The 24,295-nt window shown below is 38.1% G+C and overlaps 1 protein-coding gene across 1 annotated transcript; it reads left to right on the forward strand.

Annotated features, from left to right (window-relative positions):
* Positions 1 to 18,850: 18,850 nt before the first annotated feature.
* Positions 18,851 to 24,235, forward strand: LOC137133902 (indoleamine 2,3-dioxygenase 2-like). The gene is made up of 10 exons (XM_067518033.1): positions 18,851 to 19,011; positions 19,772 to 19,867; positions 19,984 to 20,103; positions 20,498 to 20,616; positions 20,718 to 20,732; positions 20,851 to 20,950; positions 21,046 to 21,163; positions 21,277 to 21,328; positions 21,488 to 21,636; positions 21,807 to 24,235. The coding sequence occupies exons 1-10, from the start codon at positions 18,925 to 18,927 to the stop codon at positions 22,163 to 22,165; spliced, it is 1,215 nt and encodes a 404-aa protein (XP_067374134.1). The 5' UTR covers positions 18,851 to 18,924; the 3' UTR covers positions 22,166 to 24,235.
* The last annotated feature ends 60 nt before the right edge of the window (positions 24,236 to 24,295 follow it).

The raw sequence follows: 24,295 nt of genomic DNA on the forward strand, positions 1-24,295 counted from the left end.
CATTACTTTTTGGAGTCTTTTTTATTTTCAAAATACTGGCTTAATTTGTTTCATGTTTACCAGTAGTCAAAGACAGCACATTGCCTTTGTTGTCTTCCTTCATAACGTGTTGCAGGAATCCTGTACCAATTGAAAAACCATCTGTGGATGGATTGATTACTTTAGCCCAGGAGATAATGAGAGTCAATTGGGATTCCTATGGAGAAACAGTTGCTTTCCTGAAATCAGCATTCTGTTCGGTTCTCCATTTCCCTCAAGCAAAATATTGATTAGAGCACCTGTGTTTTTGCTGCTTGTACCCCCAAATCCCTTTACTACCATTTGTCATCAACCCTCGGGGGTCTGTGTGTGTTTTGTTGTGTAATTATACACATATGTGCATGCAGGTGATCAACACCCACTTACACAAAAGAATGCCTTTGTTTCCTTTCTGCTATACTTTGTCTTTACACCATGACGCTAGCAAAGCAACAGTAGCAGCTTCTGTGCTCCATCTGTGTCTACACAGGAGGCACTGAGGCACAGTATGGTTCTGTTGTGTGGAAAGTGCCCAGAGTGCCCATTGCTCAATCATTGTAGTTCTGCATGTAGAAGTGAGGGAAATCGTCTTGAAGCATAAAACTCCATGAAACTACAACTGCTAAGTTTATCTTTTTTGTCTGATATCCATGAAGCCAACAATTGAAAAAGGTTACTTAACTTATGTCTAGAGATCCCTTTATTTAAACCTTTGTTTGTGCATTGTCCAGATGTGCAACTGGATGATTATGAGAAATTGAAGCTCAAATTGTATTGGTCATAACATTACATGACTGGTAATTAAATTACTAAATACTGGAAAACTCATACTATTCAATATATTTCTGCACGCTTGAACATGACAACACACATGTGATAGATATTAAATAAATAAAAAGTTTGCTTCTTGCTACGCATTCGGTGCATTGCTGATGTAGCTTAGCCAGACAAAACTTAATTTTGCCCACTTTGTACAAGAACATAATACAATAGTTCAGTTAGAAAACTTTTAAGTCATAGTAGGTGATCTACGCAAATCCAGCCATCTTATACACATGTGATATGTGTGCAATAGTTTTTAATCAAAAAGGAGAAGGTAACAAAAAAGTTACAAATCTGCAGCTAGATGGAACATTTTTAAGAAGGTATCTTTAAGCTGATATAATTTAAATTGAAGTGCACTGAAGCACTTTTTTTTTTAAAAAAATGGTGCTAGCTACTGTGGAAGAGAATAATCAGATTCTTTCTCCTTTCTCCTCTATGGCATCTGAGAGTAGTTTAAAAGATGAATACCTTCATACCGGCTTTAAGAAAGATATGCTTAGCAGGGTATTTTTTTTTACATTCCTTCTCTTTTCCGACTTTAATATTCAACCTGGTGTAAATGTCATTCATTTGCTTTCCATCACATAGCATTCTTGACAAAACAGCAGGCACAGCGGAGAGCAGAGTACATAGAAATTTTCTTCTCTTTGACTGACAGGCAGGGAGGAGGCACAATTTGACGTGAAGTGTCACTGACCTGACAACCCTAGCAGAGATGATTTCACAGAGCAAAACAAACACGGAGGTTAAACCACTTGTTGCTTTAAGGTTTTACATCTCATGTAAGCAGTTGTATTCAATTCACTTCACTTCAGATCAAACAGCAGCTCATTAACTTGTGCTGCGGTAATTACTTTAACGGGGCACATTAGACACTTTACACACACTTTGTCATATCTGCAGTGAGCTGAGCAATTGTTGTTAACCCAGATAAGAAGCATGGCATTGTGAGTGGCTGACAGGATTGGCTGTCATTCCAGCTCAAATCACAGGCCATGCATGGGTACTTGAATTGGCTTGATGGAGGCTGCTCACCTGTGACACTCATGCCCACAGCATGGTGAAGGGAAACTCATGCTACACATATACACATCAACAAACACTTAAAATGTCACTTCTTTGGTTTTCTATCAATGCCTTCGTGAGCTGATGGGGAATCTTAAAAATGTTATCCTTACAATATTTTTTTTACAGTATTGAAGTGATACAGTAATACAGTAATACAGTGATACTTCACTGCTGCCGACAGTTATTTTCTGTTTGTTGTTGTTTGAGCTGGTTTGGATTGTAATGTATTTTTCATGAGAACACTTTTTGTACCATCTGTTCTTCTCTTTTGCCTTATGCAGCATGTATTATTGCATCATAAACTTCAACTGTCTAATAGACAACAACATTAACTGCTAGAGTTATACACAACAACCTGTTTCATATGTTCACCTAAACAGCCATGACATGAGAAATGCACAAACTGGTCACGGTACAATGTGCATGCTTTGCTCATTGCTGATATCTGTACATTATCCAAAATCTTTTAACCACAAAAAGGAAGTGAATGCTACCACCAAGGCTGCCTTGTTGCTGAAATATCAGAGAATCTGCAAGAGAAAGAAATGGGCAAGGTGGCTGTGTTTTGCATCGTCAACTAATTAAAGTAAAAAAAAAAAAAAAAAATCGAATCACTTGCATTTCTGTAGGTCATGGGCAGAACTTTAATTACATATTTGAAATCTCTTTCTAACTAGTGAAATGACAGACAAATGAGATCAGGAACATAACCTCAGTGGCAGAAGTAATTACACTGACAGTATAAGGGAGGCAGGAAAGCTCATAATCAGTTTGTCGGCCTTAATAAGACCCTGCTCCTGCTGAGAAGAAGTAATCTACTGGAAACTGATTTGACTGATGAACCTCCAAATAAAACACCAAGCCAATGAATCTGTCATATTATACAGTGCATTATCCCAGCGTTATAATGGTGATGACAAATGTTACAGTAAACAATTTGTTGTAATTCTGACTGTTAGTGATGATTTTACACTACTGGCACCAGGTACTAGTGTAGTCAAAGAGGTTATAATAATCTCTGTAACACTGACTAGGCTAAAGTAAATTAATTTCAAAACATCTGTAAGGCACAACTTGAAAAGCAACATTTGTACTAAATAATGTATTTCTCTGGGTCATTAAACATCGCTTTTGCACCCCTTCTGCTCTCCTCCTGTGATAAGTGACAATTCCATTTATCTATGTCATAACCATGTCTGTCTGGTGTCATGTATTTACATTAATGGAAAATAGATGGGAAAATATTGTGCCTTTACCTCAAAAAGATAAAAAAGTTTACAGTGCAGGGACACTGTGACACTGTGATGCTCGGAATAGCATCACTGTAGTTGCTCTTGCCCTCTCCCCTTTATAACATACAGCACTAAGAAACTCATATGGTGTGGCTGTGATGGGGATGTGGTAATTATGATCACTTAAATCTCATAATGTACAGTAGGGCACACTGAGGGAGATGTCACAAATGAAAACATGGCAGAATGTGCAGTGTGATATGATAAACATGAAGCAAATAGACCTGATTGAGGACAAAAGAAGAGAGGAAGCAAAGGAAAAACTATAAATAAATGTAGAGATAGGGTGCAGCGCTGAAGCTGCTGAATATTCAACTTATTGTTTCTCCCCCTTTAGGAAACCCAGACAAAGTAAGGTAGCATTAACCCTACTGTGAGTTTACACTTTCTCAATGATAAATTGCCGTAACACAGCGTAACAGTACAAAGAGTGAGGTATGTTTCACTCCTGACACTACTGACGATCCAGTGGTCAGCTGATATGAATGCTGAACAAACCAATGTGTTTGATCAGTGACTTTCAAATATCTCCAGCTATTAACCTGCTGTCTCAATAGTACGTAGTTGCATAGTAGCAATAATTTATATACTCACTGATCATCCTATAGTTATGCAGAGTGGATTAAATATTTTACTGTTTATCATAATTAGGAAGTATTTTTTATTCTATATTCTATTCTATTCTTCTTCTTTCATATCTATTGTCTTGCTGCTGTCTTCCTCATACAATAACCACAAAAGACCAGCTAAGCAATGCATACATGTGCTTTTTATAAATGTTGAAAATCCCTGAGCTGGTCACGATGCTATGTAGCTTCTAACATGAGACGATTTTTACTGACATTGTCATAACGCGATTCAGAAACTAAATGACTCGGATAATCAGCAGATACATTTTGCAATCACCTGACAAACGGTGACAAATGTATGTAACAAATAACCAGGTTCAGAAAATAACAATCAACTTCTTGTCACTTGCCTTGTTGCTTAGTTAAAAAGAAATGCACACATTTAATGCCATAATACTGTTACTATCTATAATTTTTCTTCATTTAGTTCAGTGTTGAACCGCGGATTTACTCAACAGTTTTTGATCTAGAAATTTCCTGAAAGATTCTGGTGCTTCACAGCTTGGCCTTATAACCCATCAGTTTGTTCTCTGAAGAACACTGCATTACAATTGTCACTGTTGAGTGTAGCTCCACTGCACTGAGCTGAGCTGGGTCTTTTGAAATCAGCCTTGTACTTCTTCCTACCTCAACAGTTTAAACATTTTTTTAAATTCCTATTTGAACTTCAGCTATGGATGGATGCACTCTACAAGATCTTGTGAAATAAATACAAAAAAGTTGCAGTTTCACTCCAATATTCAGTTTGAAAGCTCTGTACCTGAGAATAACTGTGAAATAGGGTTTTCCCACCATGCCTCAGGATATATGTAGGGGAGCCTATTCTGAGGTAATCCTATTAAAATTCTCATGTTGTACAGTCTGTCCACACTAGGTCTTCCAGCAAAATCACTTCATTTGATTTACACAGGTTCAGATTTTAATAGTGTAATACTCTTTTAATCTATCTATGCCATAACCATGTCTGTCTGGTGTTTTGTATTCACATTTATGGAAAATGGATGGGAAAATGTTGTGCCTTTACCTCAAAAAGATAAAAAAGTTTACAGTGCAGGGACACTGTGATGCTCGGAATAGCATCATTGTAGTTGCTCTTGCCCTCTCCCCTTTATAACATACAGCACTAAGAAACGCATATGGTGTGGCTATGATGGGGATCTGCTAATATTGATCCCTTAAATCTCAGAATGTACAGTAGGGCACACTGAGGGAGATGTCACAAATGAAAACATGGCAGAATGTGCAGTGTGACATGATAAACATGCAGCAAAGAGACCATCTGTCCATATGGTTAGCAATTACATTACACCTCCAGCACTACAATGGTGATTGAGTGAGAGAGAGAGCAATACAAAGCACATGCCTGGTAAGTGTTCCCTGTGGTTAATGCATTCTTACATGATGATCCACTGTGGGTGGAGTATTTCTCTCCCCGGCAATATATAAAATTGATTGAGTTCATTTCCTTGAAAAACCGCAAGAAGTCTCACATCAATGTTTAAGGTTTTCTGTGCAGATGTATAGAAAGGCCTGTTTTGTATGTACTTCCTCGAAAGATATGGAGATCGTAGTGACTCATTTGAATGGAAGTGTCATGTTGCAAATCGTGACAATTGTTTTGCACAAGGAACAGTTGCCCCTGTCCTGGCAGTGTTACACAGAATGGCCATCTGCAGCCCACATGTCAGAGAGCAGCAGCCAACTTTGTGGGCCATAATTGGTAAGGGAGGAAGGCTGGTGCAGAAGCCAGGGTCTAAACCTAGTGAAATCAATTTGCAAGAGCTGGACTAACAAAACAGTCATATACTCATCAGTGTGCATGTGCGCACGCCCACAAATTCACATTACGTGAGCACATTTAAATATGTGTTTATTTATTTACATGTTTTCTACAGTATACGGGAGAACCCTTTAGAGAGATTCACTGACTGTGAAGGGCTCTGAGTTATTCATGGCCTGAAGGGAGCCATCATTCTTTTGCATTTCACTGCGTCATTTGATTCCATTTAACATCAGTCATGTGAGGTAATGACAAATGTAAATATGTAAAAAGAGGAGCTCTGCTGTAGCCAGCCTGTTGACTTGCACAATCTTTATGTACATTTGCAGGAAAGTACTATGAGAGTTCTTTTGCAATAAAGTAAGAATTTGCATGAAGGCTTTATTTCATGCTCGGCCAGAATGATAAACAGTGAAGTGTGCGTGTGTGTGTACCATGTCTTGTTAAAATGTACTCATGTCTTGTTCAAGGTGATTTTTCTAAATGCAAGCAGTCAATTTGCCGGTTGACATTCACACTATATGCAGGGAATATTTTTCATGGTCCTGAAATATCCAGAAACAAACGCACTCAGACAAACATACACACAGGCATACAAAGCAAAAGCTATCACACACTGAATGACGGACAATCTGTCAAAACTTGCGTACGTCTTATTTGTCTGGGAATTAAAACAGGAAGACAGCTGAGGAATCTCAGACAGCAATCTATTCCTCAGACAATATGCTTCCACCACTCGCATGAGCCAAATTATTATGTACAGCCGGCTGTCAGCACAGAACGTATGAATAAATTCATGTGAAAGCTTTGGACAGCATGAGGTGCAAGAATCAACTTCCACGTCTTCCATGCATGAATTTGTGGTCATTGATTCTCAGATGAAAATCGTGTTCTGTATTCTCATCTGTCAGTGATCAAATATCAAGTCAAAACACATGTACGATAAAATATTTACTGTTTATGATTGTTTGCTGTTTTTATTTTATCTTTTCATTTATAATTATTATCTAAACCCACTCTAATAAGCTGCCTGCTTTGAGAATGCTCTTTTTGTGACCTCGAATTACTGTCGTTTCAAAATCTCCAAATACATCTTGTGTGTTTTCTGGTTTCATAGTCATTAGTGCTGATTAATGCTACCTGTTTGGCAGCATTGCCAGCCTGCTGCTTAGAAGACAGACTAGACTGCGTGGTCCAGTGCATCTCTAGGAGGTAGGATGTCAAAGTTGTCTGATCTGGCTTCCAGGGACCAATGCTGATAGGGACAACAGTGATCTCAGACAACAAGCTTTCATCATCCAACAGCTCAGGGCTGTTGTTTCATCAAAAGAGAAACTTAGAAACAGATTGCCCATTATATGATACCTACTGGTCAAAAAGCTTTGCTTCAATTAATTGCATAGGAACTGTGTGTTGAAAAATTTACATTTTAACGTTAGATAGAGCATGAGCAGTTAGTTTCTTATAGGAATTACTCAGGAGGGAAGCAGTTATTGAAGGTCAAAAGAGTTCAGGTTTTTCTTCACACTACTGTAGGTCTCTTTTCCTGTGAAGTAGTATTGTTGTATTACTAAGTGCTGTGAATGATTACATAGAAGGAATGAAAGACAGATGCTCCATTTTCAGACTGTAGGAAGTGTGAAGCCAAACACAGATAAGAGTAACAAGTGTACAGTAAAAGAAGAGAGGAAGTTGAGAGGTTAGTACATGTGGTAGGAAACTTGCTGCAATACCTTGAAACACACTGCTAAGACTGCTGTGTCTGAATCTTCTGTTAAGTGTGGTAATAAAGTGTCAAAACAAAAGAAATGTTTGCATTGTTTTCTGCTTATGCCGGAGAAGCTATGTATATGTTTTTGAAAGTCGGCCAAAAATCTTGTGTGATGTTTACTTTATCACAGCCAGCAGCCATTAGATAGAATAGTTTTGAAGCACACAGAGAAAGGAACTTATTTTTCACCTACTGGATTACAATCAATGCTACACTGTGACTTCTGGATGCATTAATCATATACTGTTAGCACATCAGGGAGTTTATTCAAGGGCAACTGTTAAGTCTGCATTTATCAGCTGTTGCACCATCCCTGCCCAGATTCATTTGTTATATATAAAAGAAAAAGTCAGCATTGTGTTATTGTTATATTTTAATCATTATTTAAACATGATTTTGAGCTGTGGAAATTTTAGCTCCTTAGGGTTTTCCCTTTATCGTTAGCCAGCTACTAAACAGTCTGTTAGCTGCAGGAGTTTATTATCAGGATGTCATCTTCAGTACAAAGATGATATAAGGAAGTGTGGCAACGGCATGAGGAAATACACAGAGTAAAAGCGAAAATACACATATATTGAACTATCTGCCAACTATTAGAAACATTTATATCCATTTATCATTAATAAATCTTAAATGTATACAATTAGGGATGCTACGGGGTCAGCATCCTATTTCACAAACATTGCAGTGTAATTCAGGATATGAATGAAGACATATAAATCCACAAACTCATCTGAGGAAGAGCGTTATTTTTACACACAGAAAGCCCTGAGCTGTTCAGGAACCACAGTGTCATACAGTCAAGTGGTACTATGAGAACATTTCCACACTGATAATACAAAGGTCAACATCTAACGGCTTTATGCAGCATAAACATTCTGGACAAAATGCACAGGCTCTGATAACAGTACTGTCAAGAGGAATATACGCAAAGGCACTTAACCTTTCGAATAGTACTTGCCTTAGTGCCTCCCTGACCAATGTAATGCTGATTATTCATTTAAAATGTGTGTTCGTTCTGAACATTTTGTTCTAAATGAGATAGTGTGTGGCCTCCCCGAAGATCTAACAGCAGAGGAGAATACATAACCTTATAGTTGCTTTACCTTGGATATCATTGTGCTTTGTTGCTGAATTGTTGTTGAATCTTTAAGTAAAATGAGATAATATTACTGACCTCCTAACCAATGTGGGCCTGACTGCAGCTTGACATCCTTCTGTGGGTTCTAGTTCATGGCTCGGAGGTTTCAGAGGCCTTACATAACTAAGCCCTTATCTACTTTTAAATCTTATTTGAATAAATTAATAAATAAATGCAAATTGAAAATCAAAGAGATACCTTTTTTTAATTTTAACTATACTATTAAATAATAATTGATACTTTTATCATTTACTTCTTTTTTTGTTTTCTAACATTTTGCATTGGTTTCAAATTATTTCTAAATGTAAGTGGTGGCTCTTTTAAATACTTTTTAGTAAAGAAACAAAATGCAATGTAGATAAATTATTATAACATTCTACATTTGGACATTTGGACATAACTTGTAGTGTGCCATGCCTAATGTGGCACACACAGCCCAATCCGTTTACTTGCATGCAGATTCGGGAAGTAAATAGATTCCAGGGATTTGCTTGTAAAATTTCCCAGGGATACTTTACAGGTAACATTTGGACCTTGGGCCCTGCCTTATATTTCTTCATCTAGAGAACGTTTGGCTTAGGACAAAAGCCTAGAATATTTCTTGGGTTGTTGTAATTTTATAAAATTAATGTATTAAATAATCCAGTGTGCATTTTCATGCAGATGAACTTTGCTTTGCTTTACTTGGTTTCACTTTCAGTTGCTGTCTTCTTTGGTCTAGTTTGGTCTTGTTTTTAAGTTTTCTTCTATGTTGAAAATGTTCTAATAACTATATAGTTATATTTAAGGTTGCATTCATATGATTTGCTTTTACTCTAGGTTTATTTCATCAACAAAATATAAGACACTGAAGTTTGTAATATTTATTTTTGTTTTTATTTTTGGAAATATTATTTTAACTCCAAGAGCAAGGCCAACAGAGCATGCCTGTCATATAACTGTAATGTGAAGACATAACAGCAAGAAGGCTCAATGAAAGCAACCTAAAAATTGTTAACTCTACTTAGAGTTTCAGTTAATTTTTTTCTGGTTGACTATCAGTCAGAGAGGTTTTTCTTTTTTGGTACATATACAAACAATTGTGGAACATGACTTTACAGTAGCCTATTGAAGTCCATTCAAGGTGTTGTGACTCCTTGTCATCACTGACTAAAAGACTTTGAATTGAACACAATTTTAATCAGCAAAGCAAGTTTTAATTTCCATCTCTACAGGTCAATTTCAATCACTTCAAGCTCCCATTAAACTGTTCAAGCCTTCATCAGTGGATAGTTCTTGCCACAGAAGCAGCAGCAGAGCCAAACGTCATACTGTGACTGACTGCTTCCAGTAGTGCCCTCAGCTCTGGGGTGCCTGACAGTTCAATTGTGATATGGATGTAATTCAAGAAGGACAGAAAGGGGAAGCTTTCTCAGTCTATTGCAGCAGCAGGTCTGTGCTAATACAGACAGAGGCAAAAGGGCATTCGGCTGTAGCACATGGAGACCACACACCCTTACTGACTCATCCTGTAGCTTTGACTGACAGCCCGCCTACTATGTCTGTCTGTTTGGAAGAGCATGTTGAAATAAAGGAACTTTATAACTGTGTGTGTGTGTGTGTGTGCCTGTGTGCCTTCTTGAGTGTAAAAATGAGAAAACTAAAATGGCAAAGATGGATGATGAATACTACATTTGGATTTTTTTTTATCCAGCACAATCGGCCTTGTTCTTTTTCTCTGTTGATGCATTGTTGAGAACAAAACAACTGAGCTCCATGAATTGGTCACGTGTGCTCAGCAAGGAAAACCAATCAGAATTTAAAAATAGCTTCTGCAGTCAGAAAGATCACCTTTGAATGTCCTATTGTTTAAACAGCTCATGTGGCTGAGCAAAAATATGTGTCAGCATGAAATGTTTGTGACATGTCCCATATGTTAGAGTCATGATCAGATCCACAGCGTGTTGTGTTCCATGTCTTACATGACATCTTCTGGGATATACAGTACCAGGGACAATAATAAATGGGCTTTCCTTTCTTGTCATGGATCTCATTGTTCAATAAAGGTTTCACACCTCCCATAGAAAGATACTCGACTACATACAAAATGATAATATTTTAAAGGTCCCACTAGACATTTATATAGTTATAGTTATTGTATAATGCAGGAATGTTTCTAATCTTCAATGATTGGCCTAGAGCCCTATTTTAAATTATTAGTATTTTTTAAATTGTATATTTTTGATGATACATACTTTAATGAAGATCTATTTAGAAGTCTATTTAGTTTTTTTTAGTTTAGTTTTTTAGACTATTTAGTTATTTTGCTTTATATAATTATAAATGGACTATATTTTTCTGATTAGTTCAGTAAGTGACCTTCAGCTTAGTAGGTTGTGTAGGTTGTTATCAGGCCTTTTAAGACTCTGACTGAGTTGGCTCACTGCATCGGGTTCTTACCATGTTCTAATACAATTTACATATAAAATATTTAATAGATAAACATAAATCATTTGGTTTATTATTGCACTGTATGTGAAATACAGTGAGATTTTTTAAAACTTGTGATCTATGAGTTGTTACCATTGTAGTGCAACAGTGCAGGTCAGCCCTCACTTTAAAGTGGACGATGCTAGCCTCCCTGAGGACAACAGAACAAGTTTCTAATTAGGGTTAGGGGATTAACCACCTTTCACCACCTTGATCGCAGTGTTTTCCCAGCTACCTCACCACTAGCACCTGCATAGGCCTGATCTTACAAGCACCAGTGAAGCCACACTGCTTAACAGTGGCTTCCCTCCTAATGGACCAGTTCTTATGGCTGCAGGAAAACATTTGAGCTGTACTTGTACGGCTGAGGATAATTTCAGCCCTACGTTTTGACCAGCAAAAACACAGGGTTTTTAGACTATTCACAGGGCAACTACCATTAGACCATGCTTGATAAATCTTTCCTGACAGTCCTATTAAGTGCTGTTAGATAAGATCGCTGTCAGTTACCAGGCAGACTCTGTGGAGTCAGATTGTGTGTTCAGGTCATAGCTTGTAGCTGAGGCCTATGTGTCATGTCCTGTTCAACTTGAGTCCATGACACCCCTCCCAGATCACGACCTTCTGATTTCTCACTTGTTGACATTCTATCTTATTTTAATTCAGGTACCTCTCTATTTTTCTTCCAGCCATCTGTGTCTGCTCAGGGTTGTTTTTCTGGTTTTTAACATCAAGCTTCACTCCCTTATGGACACTAATACAAAGCAATTATTTGAACTTCCAATACAATCTACTATAATAATGAAACATCCTCATGTATATACTTCCCTATTGATTAACCCTAGTCACACACATTTGTTTTAATCAATATCTCAAAATCACCTCTGTCTGCTCTCACAGATCCACAGCGTTGCTCCTCTTCATCCTTTTCCCTCACTTCTTCTCTTGTTAGTGTTATCTCTGCTATTGGAGACCTGCAACTGGTGGAATCAATGACCACTTTTGGTCCTTTAGTTTTAGACCGGGCCTATTCAGACTCTTCTCTTTCTTCTGTCATCTTCTCCCATGCCATCCCCTCTTTTGAAGCCTGAAAGCCTTGAAATGCCTTCCAATGGGTTCCCCTACATTTCTTCACCTGTATTCTTTTTACCATTTTTTTCCTGGGATCTTTGACAATGTATTCTCTGAAAAAAAACTAATTTGACACAGTTTAGGCACTCTCAATGCGCATTTACAAAATATACAAAAATCTTAAAAAGTTAGCCACTTATTGGAGCTATGACATTTGACGAGTTGCGAGAAAAATGTTTGCATGCCAGGAAAGCATCAGCTGTTTATTTCTTAATGAGCCTTTACACACTTTCACGTACTGTAGGTAAAGCCAAGAGGAAGAATGTGTAAGAACGAGTTGCTGTGAAGCTCACTGTTAGTCTGTCCATGAGTAAATAAAAATTGGAATTAGGCAGCATTTGAAAAAAAAAAATCTGCTGATGATTGGACTGCCGGACTTAAACAGGCTTATGTTTGCCACTTGGATGCTGCATCATTTGACACATTCACACAGAATATTTAGACATGTCGACAACCTTAGTTACATTACTGGGCTTTCCTGAAGCCAGGCTAACTGTGCATGCACATTTATTCTAAATGAATTACAAATAAGGCCATTTTTTATAACTCACCACATGTGATAAGAAAGCAAAAGATTTGCTAGACCCATTAATAAATTACATTTCAATTCATAGTTTAAACTTAACTAAAGACAAGCATTTTTTAATTAGCATCTTAAAATATTCAGCTTGACATGATGGATATGATGAACATAATTTGTACATGTAAATGATGAGACAGCCTTAAACCATTATGTGTGACAGATGGAATTACAAGCATTACCAGCTTTAACCCTTAGATGCACTAGTGACTGGACCCAACACTCTCCAAAAATGACCCGTGTTAGAATCAATGTGTTTTTATACCACTTTGGTTTGGTTAATTTTGGTTAAAAATAATCATTTGTATTATATTTTGTATTATATTTTTGTACACCCAAGAATGATTTCATGTTTGAAATATTGTTACTGTTTACTTTTTAAAAACATTTTGAAAATTTGAAAAGAAAATACAACAGCAACATCCGTTTTGAATGGTTGTGCGTGTGAATGGTAAATGGCCATTTATTTGCTACTTTTTATCCAAATTGCTTTACAATGTTGCTCACACAACGATGGTGGTGGCTGCCATGGAAGGTGTTCAGCTGAATTAATTGAATTAATGTTTTAAATGACAAACAAACCAGGAGAGTCAAAGAATCTGAGGTTTCCATGAAATTCCATAGGAAAAAAATGCGGCTCATTTTTGACTCATCTATGGGAGCATGGGGTATTAATACAAATAGTACAATTATATAAAATGTATAAATGGTAAGTTAAAAATGTAAGTGGCACAATATCAATACCATGTTTTTGAGAAATAGCCAGACAATGAAATGATAAAAACTTTTCATTAGAAAGATATTGCAAGCAAACAAGCTCACTAGGTAATTTTTGACCCACTTGTGCATCAAAGGGTTAAGACAGATCCAGTAGTAGCGTACCACCCAATAAGGGAGTGTGGCCTGCCATAGCGTAAATATGCCAGACCCTTTAAAGGGAACACCACAGCCTCGCTGTAATCCCGACTGGCCAAAAGGACATGAGTTCTGTGACTTTGTGGTTCAGGTCAAGAAAGGGGGACAATCAAACATAATTTTCAATGTGTAAAATCCCACTGACCTACTGTAGTATTGACAGGGAGGTTAGATACTACATCAAGGTAAGTCACATCTGTGTACCCAAGTATTTAAGTAAAAACAGCACATTCACCTGTTTCACCATCCACCAGCAAATTCTTGAAGACTTGATAGCATCTGGTTCAACTTTCTGTCATAGCATTCCCACATTTCACATCTTCATTCCTTACATATGGTATCTGCCTCAGACACATCAAGTAATAATCACGAAAAAAACCTCAAAACTGTGTTTTTTCAACTTTACCATAAAATACCATCCTGGCAAAAAGAACATCAATGCTTATAGTTTGCCTTGAACCCCGGTAGGCACCGAAAGGATGATAAATGAGTTCACAGAGGAGATGTCTGATGATGCAGTAGCCGCGACTGCTTAGACAGTGGAAACACTGCCAGAGCCAAATGCTTACAACTGCACACATACAGGAGTAACAAGCTTCTCCCTATTTTCCTCACTGTACAGCAGCTCTCCCAGGCTACCCACTGAAATGCTGTTTAACTTGTCCGGTGAAGCAAAAACCCATAGGAACTGTGATAATGTTGACTGAGGGGAAGTGTATGTATATGAATCGCAGAATAAAATGCACAGTTCTTCACAAAGAAACAAGATAATATCTGATGCCAAGACCAGTAGCTCAGTGTTGCTCAGCCAAGCAATTGTTTGTTTGGAAAGACCCCACCCGCATCGGAAAACTAAGGTTCAATACTGTAGTTAACCAATTGGGAGAGGATGTTCCCATTTCTAACCCAAGACCTGAACATAAAAAACTAAAGTCGATTCTACAAACAAATTAAAATATTTTACCATATGCTTCCTTCTAGCTGTGCAGTACAACTACTGGTAAAACCAAAAAGGAAAATGTCAGTGACTGAAGGGAACAAAGATGAGGCAGATGGGGATGATTTTATTTCAAAAACATGCCAGCTCAGGTTGTGGCTCAGCTACCAGAACCGGTAAGAGGGAGATAATTCTACATGTCACAATCAGATCAGACCCGAGTACACCTGCACCAGAGCCACTGGAAAACTTTAATGTTTAGGATGAAAACTCAGCTGATGACGAGGAGGAGAAGGAGACGTTAGCAGCTTAGGAGATTGTGTAAAATCCTGTCCCACTACGGCCTTTCTGCACTACCCCCTTGTTCAAGTCACACAACAATCATGGACATCATAAACTCAGTGGTATTGACATGTGCATTAGGCACTGTCTGTTTCTTTTGATATTTCTGTTCAATGTTTGTGGATATGTTGAAGATCCAGTCATTACACACATGAGCCGAGGAAAGTTACTCTTCATGCATCTTTCATACAAATGCCTTCGATACTTTTCCATTACATTGCTGTTATAGATACTGTCATACCTTAAACTCAGAGCAGTGTAAAGAGGGGGAACATTTCCATGACTCTTTCTCTTTCCATCAGTAGACGCCAGTGCCTCGTTTTGCCTCCAGACACTATGACTGTGGTAGAGGGAAGAAAACAAGCTGAACAATATCAGACAGTGAGCAAAAAATAGAAAGGAATGAAGAATGGCAGAGCTCCAAACCTGAGCTCTAAACAATACTGCTTGGGTTTTGTCCTTTTCCACATAGAAGTAACACTGCACAGATGCTGTCCCGATTTCAAGTTCCTTTAACCAGCGTATCCAATTCTCCCCCTGCAGATTAAATTTACTGTCCCCTAGCCCTCCCTGTGTCTGGTGACTTGGTAAGTGGTCTTGAAATTAATTGGGGAACCATAGCTTTCATCCCTTCTGCTCCTCTCTCCTTCTTACGTTTTTTTTTTCGTGTCGGTTTGGTGGGTTAAATGGTTTGAAAGATTGCTGGCAGTGGCAGTAAAGCATGCTGACAATGGGAGGCGAAAAGTAGGTGGGATGAGGCGATTGCTCTGCTAATGTTACCGTGATTCAGCTGTTTGACAAAGTGGCTCCGATATGGCTTTAAACTCTTGACCTGATCAAATCCCATAGAAATAACTCAGCACCTCCCACTCACAGAGGACAAAAAAGTCTCTATAAAGCAGTCAGTTGTATAAAAATTGTGTATCCGTTTAAAAAAATCCAGCGATATTTTTCATCATAACCTCAACTCGTGCGTGTGGTAATGGGTAATTGCAATAGCTTTTTAAGAGTGTCTACAGTGTAGCACTAACCTTAGCTCCATCTGTCCTACTTGTAGTGACAAGATAACTCAGAAAACTGCCCCTCTATGACCATGTGCAGATTGAATGTTATCTTTGCTCGGGCAAAGAGAAGATAATTGGCAGCTTAACCCGACCTTATGTTGGCATTGTATTTTCTCAATCTAGGCCGCTCCAACCGACTTGTAATGCAACTGAGAGCCAGACCTGCTCAGCACTGTCCAAGCACCATCACGGTACAATTTCCATAAGATCATTGTAAAATGCTACAATGAACGACCCATCTTACAAGTTAACCTTTTGGTGTCAGTGTGAATTTAAGTGCGAGGGTGCGGACAAGTCCACAGGGTCATCGAGCGGGCACAGTCAGTCAGGCGCGACAACATGTTCCACCTTTGGTTTTCAGCCACACTCGTCTGCTGCCAGCTCTGGCTTATCAAAGCCTTCGCCTCTCGTAGGGCATTTATACTGTGTCCTCCTGTGGAACTGTCAGCTCCACAAAATACACACCCTGTTGTGTTTTAAGCAAAATACAAGAACTGGTCTTACACTATTTATAACTACCTTCTGAGGGACTAGCTGATTTCTTCAATCTTTTCTCATTTGCTAGTCCATCCCTGCTTATCATTTACCTGTTCAAAGTTGCTTCTTTCCTGACAGAAATACACAAAATCCCATCTTCTTTTTCCTTTTTGCCTCCAGTTATTTTACCTCTAAGAACTTACTTTACTTTTGGTGCTTGCTGCTAGACACCTAAGCACTCAGTTGTGTCTCCAGGCCCTTGAGACGGGCTTGTTTTAAACCCTGACAGAATGTGCTGGACTCACTACACCTGATCACAAAGGACATTTTGGATCTTTGACATTTTCTAAGATTTTGTAGAGATGGAAGCACATTGCAAGTTGCTACTGAATCATAGCCTGCCCCCCACATTCCCTCCAGCTGTGTTTCCTTTTTTTTCTACATTTTCCCAACTCACCCTAGCATCATCTTCTTGCCTCTAAATTTCCTACTAGTATTCTCTGGTCGACTGCTGTTGCTTTGCTCCTAGAAGGCTGTGATATACTGTACTTAGACCAAACTCCCCCTCTCAGAGTAAAGTATATACAACAAACGCATACATCTAGTATACGGTACCAATTCTACAAGGCAGGATTTTTTTTTACCTGGCAAGTCAGGTCTTATTTAGAATAAAAGAGAGTCATGTGATGAAATAAGCTTTTGAAAATTCACCCTTATGGTGGAAAGTTTCTCATGAACTGAAACTGTCTGTCATGCAGGGAAACTGGCACAACCTCCTCAAGGGCTCACACTCGGTACACAGCCTTGGTCAACATTATAAATTTCACTTGGCATCTAAGTGTGCCCCACTGGGCCGTGATTAATGCACGTGAGTCCATATAATACACACATTTCAAACAGAAAGCACCAAATGTCTCAGCGAAGAAACAGAATGTGGCTGTCGTGTTGATTATAAAATCCCAAACAAATGTTACTGGAGAACAAAATTCTAACTTGTTTAATTTCATGCTTTAGTACATCAGTGGCATTACATAAAAGTTAGCAGTTTGGTTTTTCAGTGCAAAGGTATCAGATTAAGATGTTGTAAAAGAACAAGCTACTAGTGTATGTGGTGCTTTAGTGAGTTTATGTGTGTGGGGTTTAGAGAACTGTTCAATGTGAAACACGATGATTTAGAGGAAGAACATGAAAACTCTATATAAGAAGTGGCTGGAGCCACACTACAAGCTTTTGAAAAAAGCTTGTATCATTTAGACAAACCCTAATGCGAAAGTCAAATTCTGCTATCACAACTGCAGCTATTGACTATACTATAGTACTATAATGAACTTATTACAGCCATATTACTGTTAAAATACTGTTAAAATAATGTAATATCAATTACATTAAAATATGCATATTGCTTTGAAAAAAAATTTCAGATTATACACTGATACCTGGTGTAACATTATCAATCATCATGTAACTCAACCATAAGGTTAAAATAAAATAATACAAAACAATACCATTTTCAAGTGTGATATAATTATTTGGAATTTTTGGAACATTTGGAAACAGGTTGATTGTTGGTAGAGTATTGTTTGGGTTCATTGTAGACCATTACAGATGAAATATTTTTTCAGGACATTAAGTGGTGTAAGATAATTAAACAGAGTGACTCAAACAATTGTGCCTGAAGGGTTGTTATCAACCACCAAAGCAACACACCAGCTGGAAAGGGGATTTCTGACTCTTTGAGAAGTTTGAATTTAGTTGGAATGTTTTGTCTCAGACCTTCAAGGTATTTTGGACTTCTAAGCCCACATGGATGGGTACAGTACCTGAATGCTATTACAATATCTAAATTTAAATATCTTATCTTTTGTGTTGGATGCTTAAAAATAAATACAAATTTAGCATGAAGGCATGTTGGGGTTTGAATGAAAATAATGTGAAAACATTGCCCTAAAATGTGAAAATATTACATTACCATCACCACATGTGTTTTAGTGGTGAAAAGCCAATATAAGCAGCTTTTAAAAAGCAATTTATTCAACTTTCTGGAAAATACATCACTTGCACACACTATTACAATTTTTGGTCCATACTACATAAAAATAACTATATGTATACATATCTAATAACTAATATACTGTATATTGTATAAATTATTACTATTGCAGATTCATCTAAACATTGTATCAGGGTTGTTTAGCAGTACAGTGCGATTACAAGCTTAGTATTTTATATTTTATGATGTTCTTTATTGTCAGTCATTTTATACACTGGCTGATAATGAAACGAGGATATTCTTTTAAATCGGTTACTCAAAACAAAACAAGCAACTTCCACTTTAGTCTGGTAATTCCTGTGACTACAGTACAAGAAATCTGATTGGCTGACTGCATCCTTTATAGAGGATGCTACAAAATGAAAACAAATTCTCTACTGGTGCTAAAGGACAAGCTTTCTTCTGATCACCAAACTGCAGCAGTACAGGACAGACATGGAGACACAGAAGAGAGACACACTGCAAGCTCTTCAAGCATTTGACATTTCTGAGAAGCTTGGGTTTCTTCTTGAAGAGCCACTGGTAAGTTTCATTTTCTTCTTCCTGTGTGCTTTCATAAAATGTCACAAATAGTTTTCCATACTGTTGGCGTTGTTAAAGTGCATGTTCAGGAGCACATTTGTCCCCCTGCGGCTGAAACCGATAATTATGTTTGTATTTGAGTTAAAGTTCTCAGTCAGTTATTGATCCAGTGAAAGTCTGTTTCTTTGTGTTATTATTGACCCATACGCATGACCGGGCCTGTTCACTAAGGATCACTGTAAATTAATCAGTTCAATATAGTTAAAACACCAAATGCTGATATTCTTGTTACACACATTTTTGTATGTTATAGGAGACATTTGGTTCAAGTAATTTAGTACGTACACTATGGGTAAAATTTGGCAGTTCATACAGTGGAAACATAGGTCAGCAACTTATGAGAATGATGGATTTGTATAGATTACAAAATTTGCAAATCAGCATTAATGTTAATTACAGAATTTTAGGGAATTAAATATTGGCATTAAAGGGAGCCTGCTCATCTGTTTATACAGTGATTTACCATCTGGGCATCCTCTTTTTTCTGCTTTGCTAATTTTCTCAGTTTTGTACTGCCTCCTCTTTCAAATGACTTTCTCTCTCTGATGGATAGCACCAGTCATTCCTTGACATGCAGGTCAGGCACCATGGCAAACATGAGCTGATTATGTTACTGATTACAGTCTACATGAAAATCCCCCCATGCAAAAAAACAATCAAAAATCAATGAGTGAGTCATTTTATTCTTATTATCATCTAGACTGACCTTCCAGACTATTATCGGGTGTGGATGGACCTGGCAAATAATCTTACACATTTGATAGAGTCACATGAACTACGGGATCTGGTTGATGAGGTGAGAATGAGTAAAGCTTATGCTATTGTTACAAAGTGCAATCGGAGTTGTGATCCGATTCAGGTAAATGCAGACACACTGTTTCACTGTTGTGTACCATATCTGTCATAAAATAGATGCCAGTCTTGAGTCCCCATCTCCTGAGCAATCATCGGGAGCTCAGGCTGGCTCACCTGGCACTGGGGTTCATCAGTATGGGATATGTATGGCAGGAAGGACAGCATTCACCTGCTCAGGTAAAATACTACGGAAAAACTACTACTACTGACAATGCTACACAAGATTTAGAGTCTGCAGTTGTGGTTGCTCCTCCTCTTATTGTATGTCATAAGTTTATAAGCTATAACACTAGCATGTTAACATGAAGAAGAAGACAGTACGATGGTTTCCTCCGTCTTAATTTAGCTTGTTAAACCACTAACCAAGGTTAATCAGCAATAATTGCGAAATGAAGCTGATGGGAATGTTATTAGCTCCCAGGGTGTTTGGTCATAAATCTTACAACCTCACCTGATAAGGGCACTAAATGAAGGGTCAAGGGAATTATCAAAGTGACACATTGACTGTATGTTGCTAGTGCTGAAAACGTCTACCGTCTTGATAAAGCAGCACTGCCTTGAAACATTACAGATTCTTCCAAAATCCCTGGCATTGCCCTATTGGATGGTGTCTCGCAGGCTTGGACTTCCACCCATCGCAACTTATGCAGATTCAGTTTTAGCCAACTGGAAATTAAAGGATCCCGAAGGGTGAGTGATGTTGATTTGTTGTCATATTTAATAGTATCCTGACTTTTTATGACAGTTTCCTGTAAAGCCTGTTTATACTTTTATTTTCATTTTCATTTTAGGGATATGGAAATTGGGTGAGTAAAAAAGAAACCAAAAGTTGTTTATTCTGTTTTGAGTTTCTCAATGACATTTTTTTCATGACTGTCTGTCTGATATCAATTTAATGCTCCACACATGCATTATCAAAAAAAGCAACATAGACCTGATATTGTCCTTACCTGGTGGTGAGAGTTGCCGTGGCTTTTTCGTCGTGTCCTTGTTGGTCGAGATGGATGCAAGTTTAGGCTTAATGGTAAGAAGTGTTACTGTTCTTCTTTTGTTTTTTGTGCCCCACCCTAGTATTTTTCCCTCTGCCCTTTGTCACTTTAAACTTTGAACTCTTACCAGGGGGTTGTGGAAGTGATGCACGCTATGGAAATCTCTGATCTCGTCGGCATACAGAGAGGTCTCAATAAAGTAACTGAGTCTCTGAAAAAGATGAAGGAAACTTTCAAACTCATGCATGGTAAGTTTAAATTAAAGCCCAATCTGAATTAAATCAATTTACATGCTGCGCATTTTTTTTTTATGAGATCAAGGAAACTCAGAGTAATTAGTATAAACTCAATTTCTTTCCAGAACATGTTGATCCAACTGTATTTCATGGAACATTGAGAATTTTTGTCTCTGGGTGAGTTTTATGGACATAACGATGTCCTGCATACTGAATCTATTAATGTTTTTAATATTTATCTACACTGCTGGTTTCTAATTGCATGTGTATATAAAAGAGACAAGCAGTACACTAGTACACTAGTACTAGCTATGCATGTGGTTTGAATTGATTCAGGTGGCGAGATAACCCCATGCTTCCAAATGGACTGTTGTATGAAGGTGTGAGCAACGAGCCAATCTTCTTATCAGGTGGAAGTGCAGCCCAGAGTTCAGCCATTCAATGCTTTGATGCTTTGCTGTCCATTGAACAGGAGGGAGAGACAGGTTAAGTAGCTTTTCCTTCAACCGCTGACCCCCTCCGATCCCTCTCATGAATGGATCCCACTGTTTGTGCAGTCACTTGATTGCCCTGACAGACAATATTTCCATCAAGCGCCTATTTTCTATCTCTCATAGTTTCTTTTCTGTTCTCTTCACTTATGCACCCTTTCTAGGAGCCTTCCTGACACGCATGAGGGATTACATGCCCCCTGTCCACCGTCAGCTGATAGAAACACTGACTGCCCTTCCATCTCTGCGAGACTTTATCCTGTCCTGCTCCAGTTCTGATCTCCGTCAGGCCTACAACTCCTGTGTTACAGCACTGGTGGATTTACGTAGCTACCACCTCAGTGCAGTGACCAAATACATCATTGTTCCAGGTAACAATGCACGTGCCATGGGCTGCCCGTTACGAGGTGTGGGCACTGCACTGAATGACAAAGGGACAGGTGGATCTGACCTCATGGCCTTCCTCAAGAGTGCTCGCGATGCTGCACAAAATGCACTTATCTTAGAGAGGTCATCTGTGTAAACAGAAACTGAACTGTAATTTAAACATTCACCTTTTTATTAGCAAGTCCTACTTTAAAAAAGTCATTCGTCCCTACCCTCTCGTATGACTCCATGAACCAATTGTTGAAATAGAGCTACCACATACTGTAGGGATGCAGGCGACTATCAAATTGCCCCCCTTTTGACAATGCACAACAAATGGCACATAACTTTGCTTACAATGCAGCCAAACAGAGCGCCCTGTTTCATACTCGTTTTTTGCTTTAAACAATAACAAATGCAACGTTTAAACTGTGCAAACTCAGTGATTATAATAATGATAATAAAGTCTGCTATGATTAGTAAAAAAGTTGTGGTGTTTCTTGAAAACCAGTACTTCCCTAACGTCACTTCATGTGACTGTTGCAGCAAGAACAATAACGGCTGTTTCACACTGGACTGGCCCAACCTGTGTCCTTACAAATATTGGACAATCCAGTGTTCACTTCCATCACTAGATGTTTCTAAACAGTAATATGTGTCATTTGGTGTTTTTCAGAGCTTTTCTTTTTTTGCACAACCACTTTATGTTTAGTCAGTACATGTGATGTCATTACTGAGTTCTGGCAAACCACCTGTGAAGGTGAAAGGGCACCTTTCAGGGGATGTGGGTGGTGGGGGGCTCTTTTGTTTCAACTTGATAATTTCGCCCGCCCTACAACAGAAGCTAATTTCTGCCTGGGAATAAACAAACAAACAAACAAAAAATCTGCATAATTAAACTTAAAATGCATAAAGAGAACTTAAATCAGCCCATTCTGAAACTTTACTGTCAAACTCATTTTTATATAGACTTTTCTTGGCAGACATGTGCTTCGTCAATAATTTTTCTAAAAAACAATTTTTTCTAAATAACAATAAATATATTAATATGATACTATTAAAATTGTGCTACAGAGATGGACTATGTTTAATTTAAAATAAATTTTTTTATGGTTTGATTTGTAATTGTATTGAAATTTTATTTTAGTATTTAGTATTATTTAGTATTTCAATTCATTTTGATTATTTGTTATTCATTATGCTTATCCTGTTCAGGGTTGCAGGGCCTATCCCAGCTTTCATTGTTCGAAAGCCAGAATACACCCTGGACAAATGACCAGTCTATCTTGAAACAATGTACATTTAAATACACATAATAATAATAAACAAATGTGGCTATTTTACCCAAACTGAAAGTTTTAAATTGCCACTAATAGGTATGAATGTGAGCACAAATGGCTGTCTGTGTGTGCTGGCCCTGAGAAAGACTGGAGACCTGTCCAAGGTGGATCCTGCTAGGCTCTAACCCTCCTACAACTCAGAGCAGGATAAGGGGTCAACATCAGGGATGGCTGGATTGATACATTTGTGAGAGTGTGGTGGCGATGGCTGGGAAAGAAAGTAAATGTAACCACAGCCACGAATTATGAAAAATGATTGAGACTATTGTTCAAATAAAATTTAACAAGGAAATTAGCTGAGGAGATTGAAAGAGATGGGCATGCTCAGAGTGATCACATGAGAGGGATGGATGTGGGACAGTGCCACTCAGTTTGATGGACTGGAACAACCTCCCCCCCACCGAGTCTCGACTTGAAGGTTGTGTATCTTCCTGCTATTGAGAACTAATCACATTAGAAGAGAGAAGACGGAACTCAACTGCACTGCTGCCGAGCCCTGGTCACGCTCCAACTCTGCTTTGCCAAAGCTCAAAAGACGTAAAAGATGAACTGTTTGACACAGTGTGAATGCAGCTCTGGCTGTAACTGCACCCAGCACTCTGCTGTGACACTGCACCTAGTAGAAACAGGAGCACACCAATCACCATTTGAAAATGTTTTAATTGTAATGTAGAAACAGTAGAAAAATGCATAATATTGCACATAATGACTAAATTGCACTTTCCCAAGGTACAGATCTTTGCATGGAAATTTGTGACCTGAATGATGTAATCTACTGCTTAACTTAATGATATGAGGCTTCCTGACACGTCTGGGACATTTAACAGTACCATAATCTACTGTATACACAGTACAAGCTGTTTCAGTTCAGTAAAAAAAAAACAACACAATAAATACCTGCTTTGTAAAATTGTGAAAGTTCAGTGTCGCTGCTACATTTTTATTAG

The sequence above is a fragment of the Channa argus genome, chromosome 1, assembly GCF_033026475.1.
Source record: "Channa argus isolate prfri chromosome 1, Channa argus male v1.0, whole genome shotgun sequence".
Taxonomy (NCBI): Eukaryota; Metazoa; Chordata; class Actinopteri; order Anabantiformes; family Channidae; genus Channa; species Channa argus.

Bases quoted from the DNA above. Each gene is read 5' to 3' on its own strand.
- LOC137133902 (XM_067518033.1), top strand. From the start codon at position 18,925: ATGGAGACACAGAAGAGAGACACACTGCAAGCTCTTCAAGCATTTGAC. The intron at 19,868-19,983 runs GTGAGAATGAGT...GTCATAAAATAG, and splicing joins TACGGGATCTGGTTGATGAG to ATGCCAGTCTTGAGTCCCCA. The intron at 21,637-21,806 runs GTTAAGTAGCTT...CACCCTTTCTAG, and splicing joins TGAACAGGAGGGAGAGACAG to GAGCCTTCCTGACACGCATG.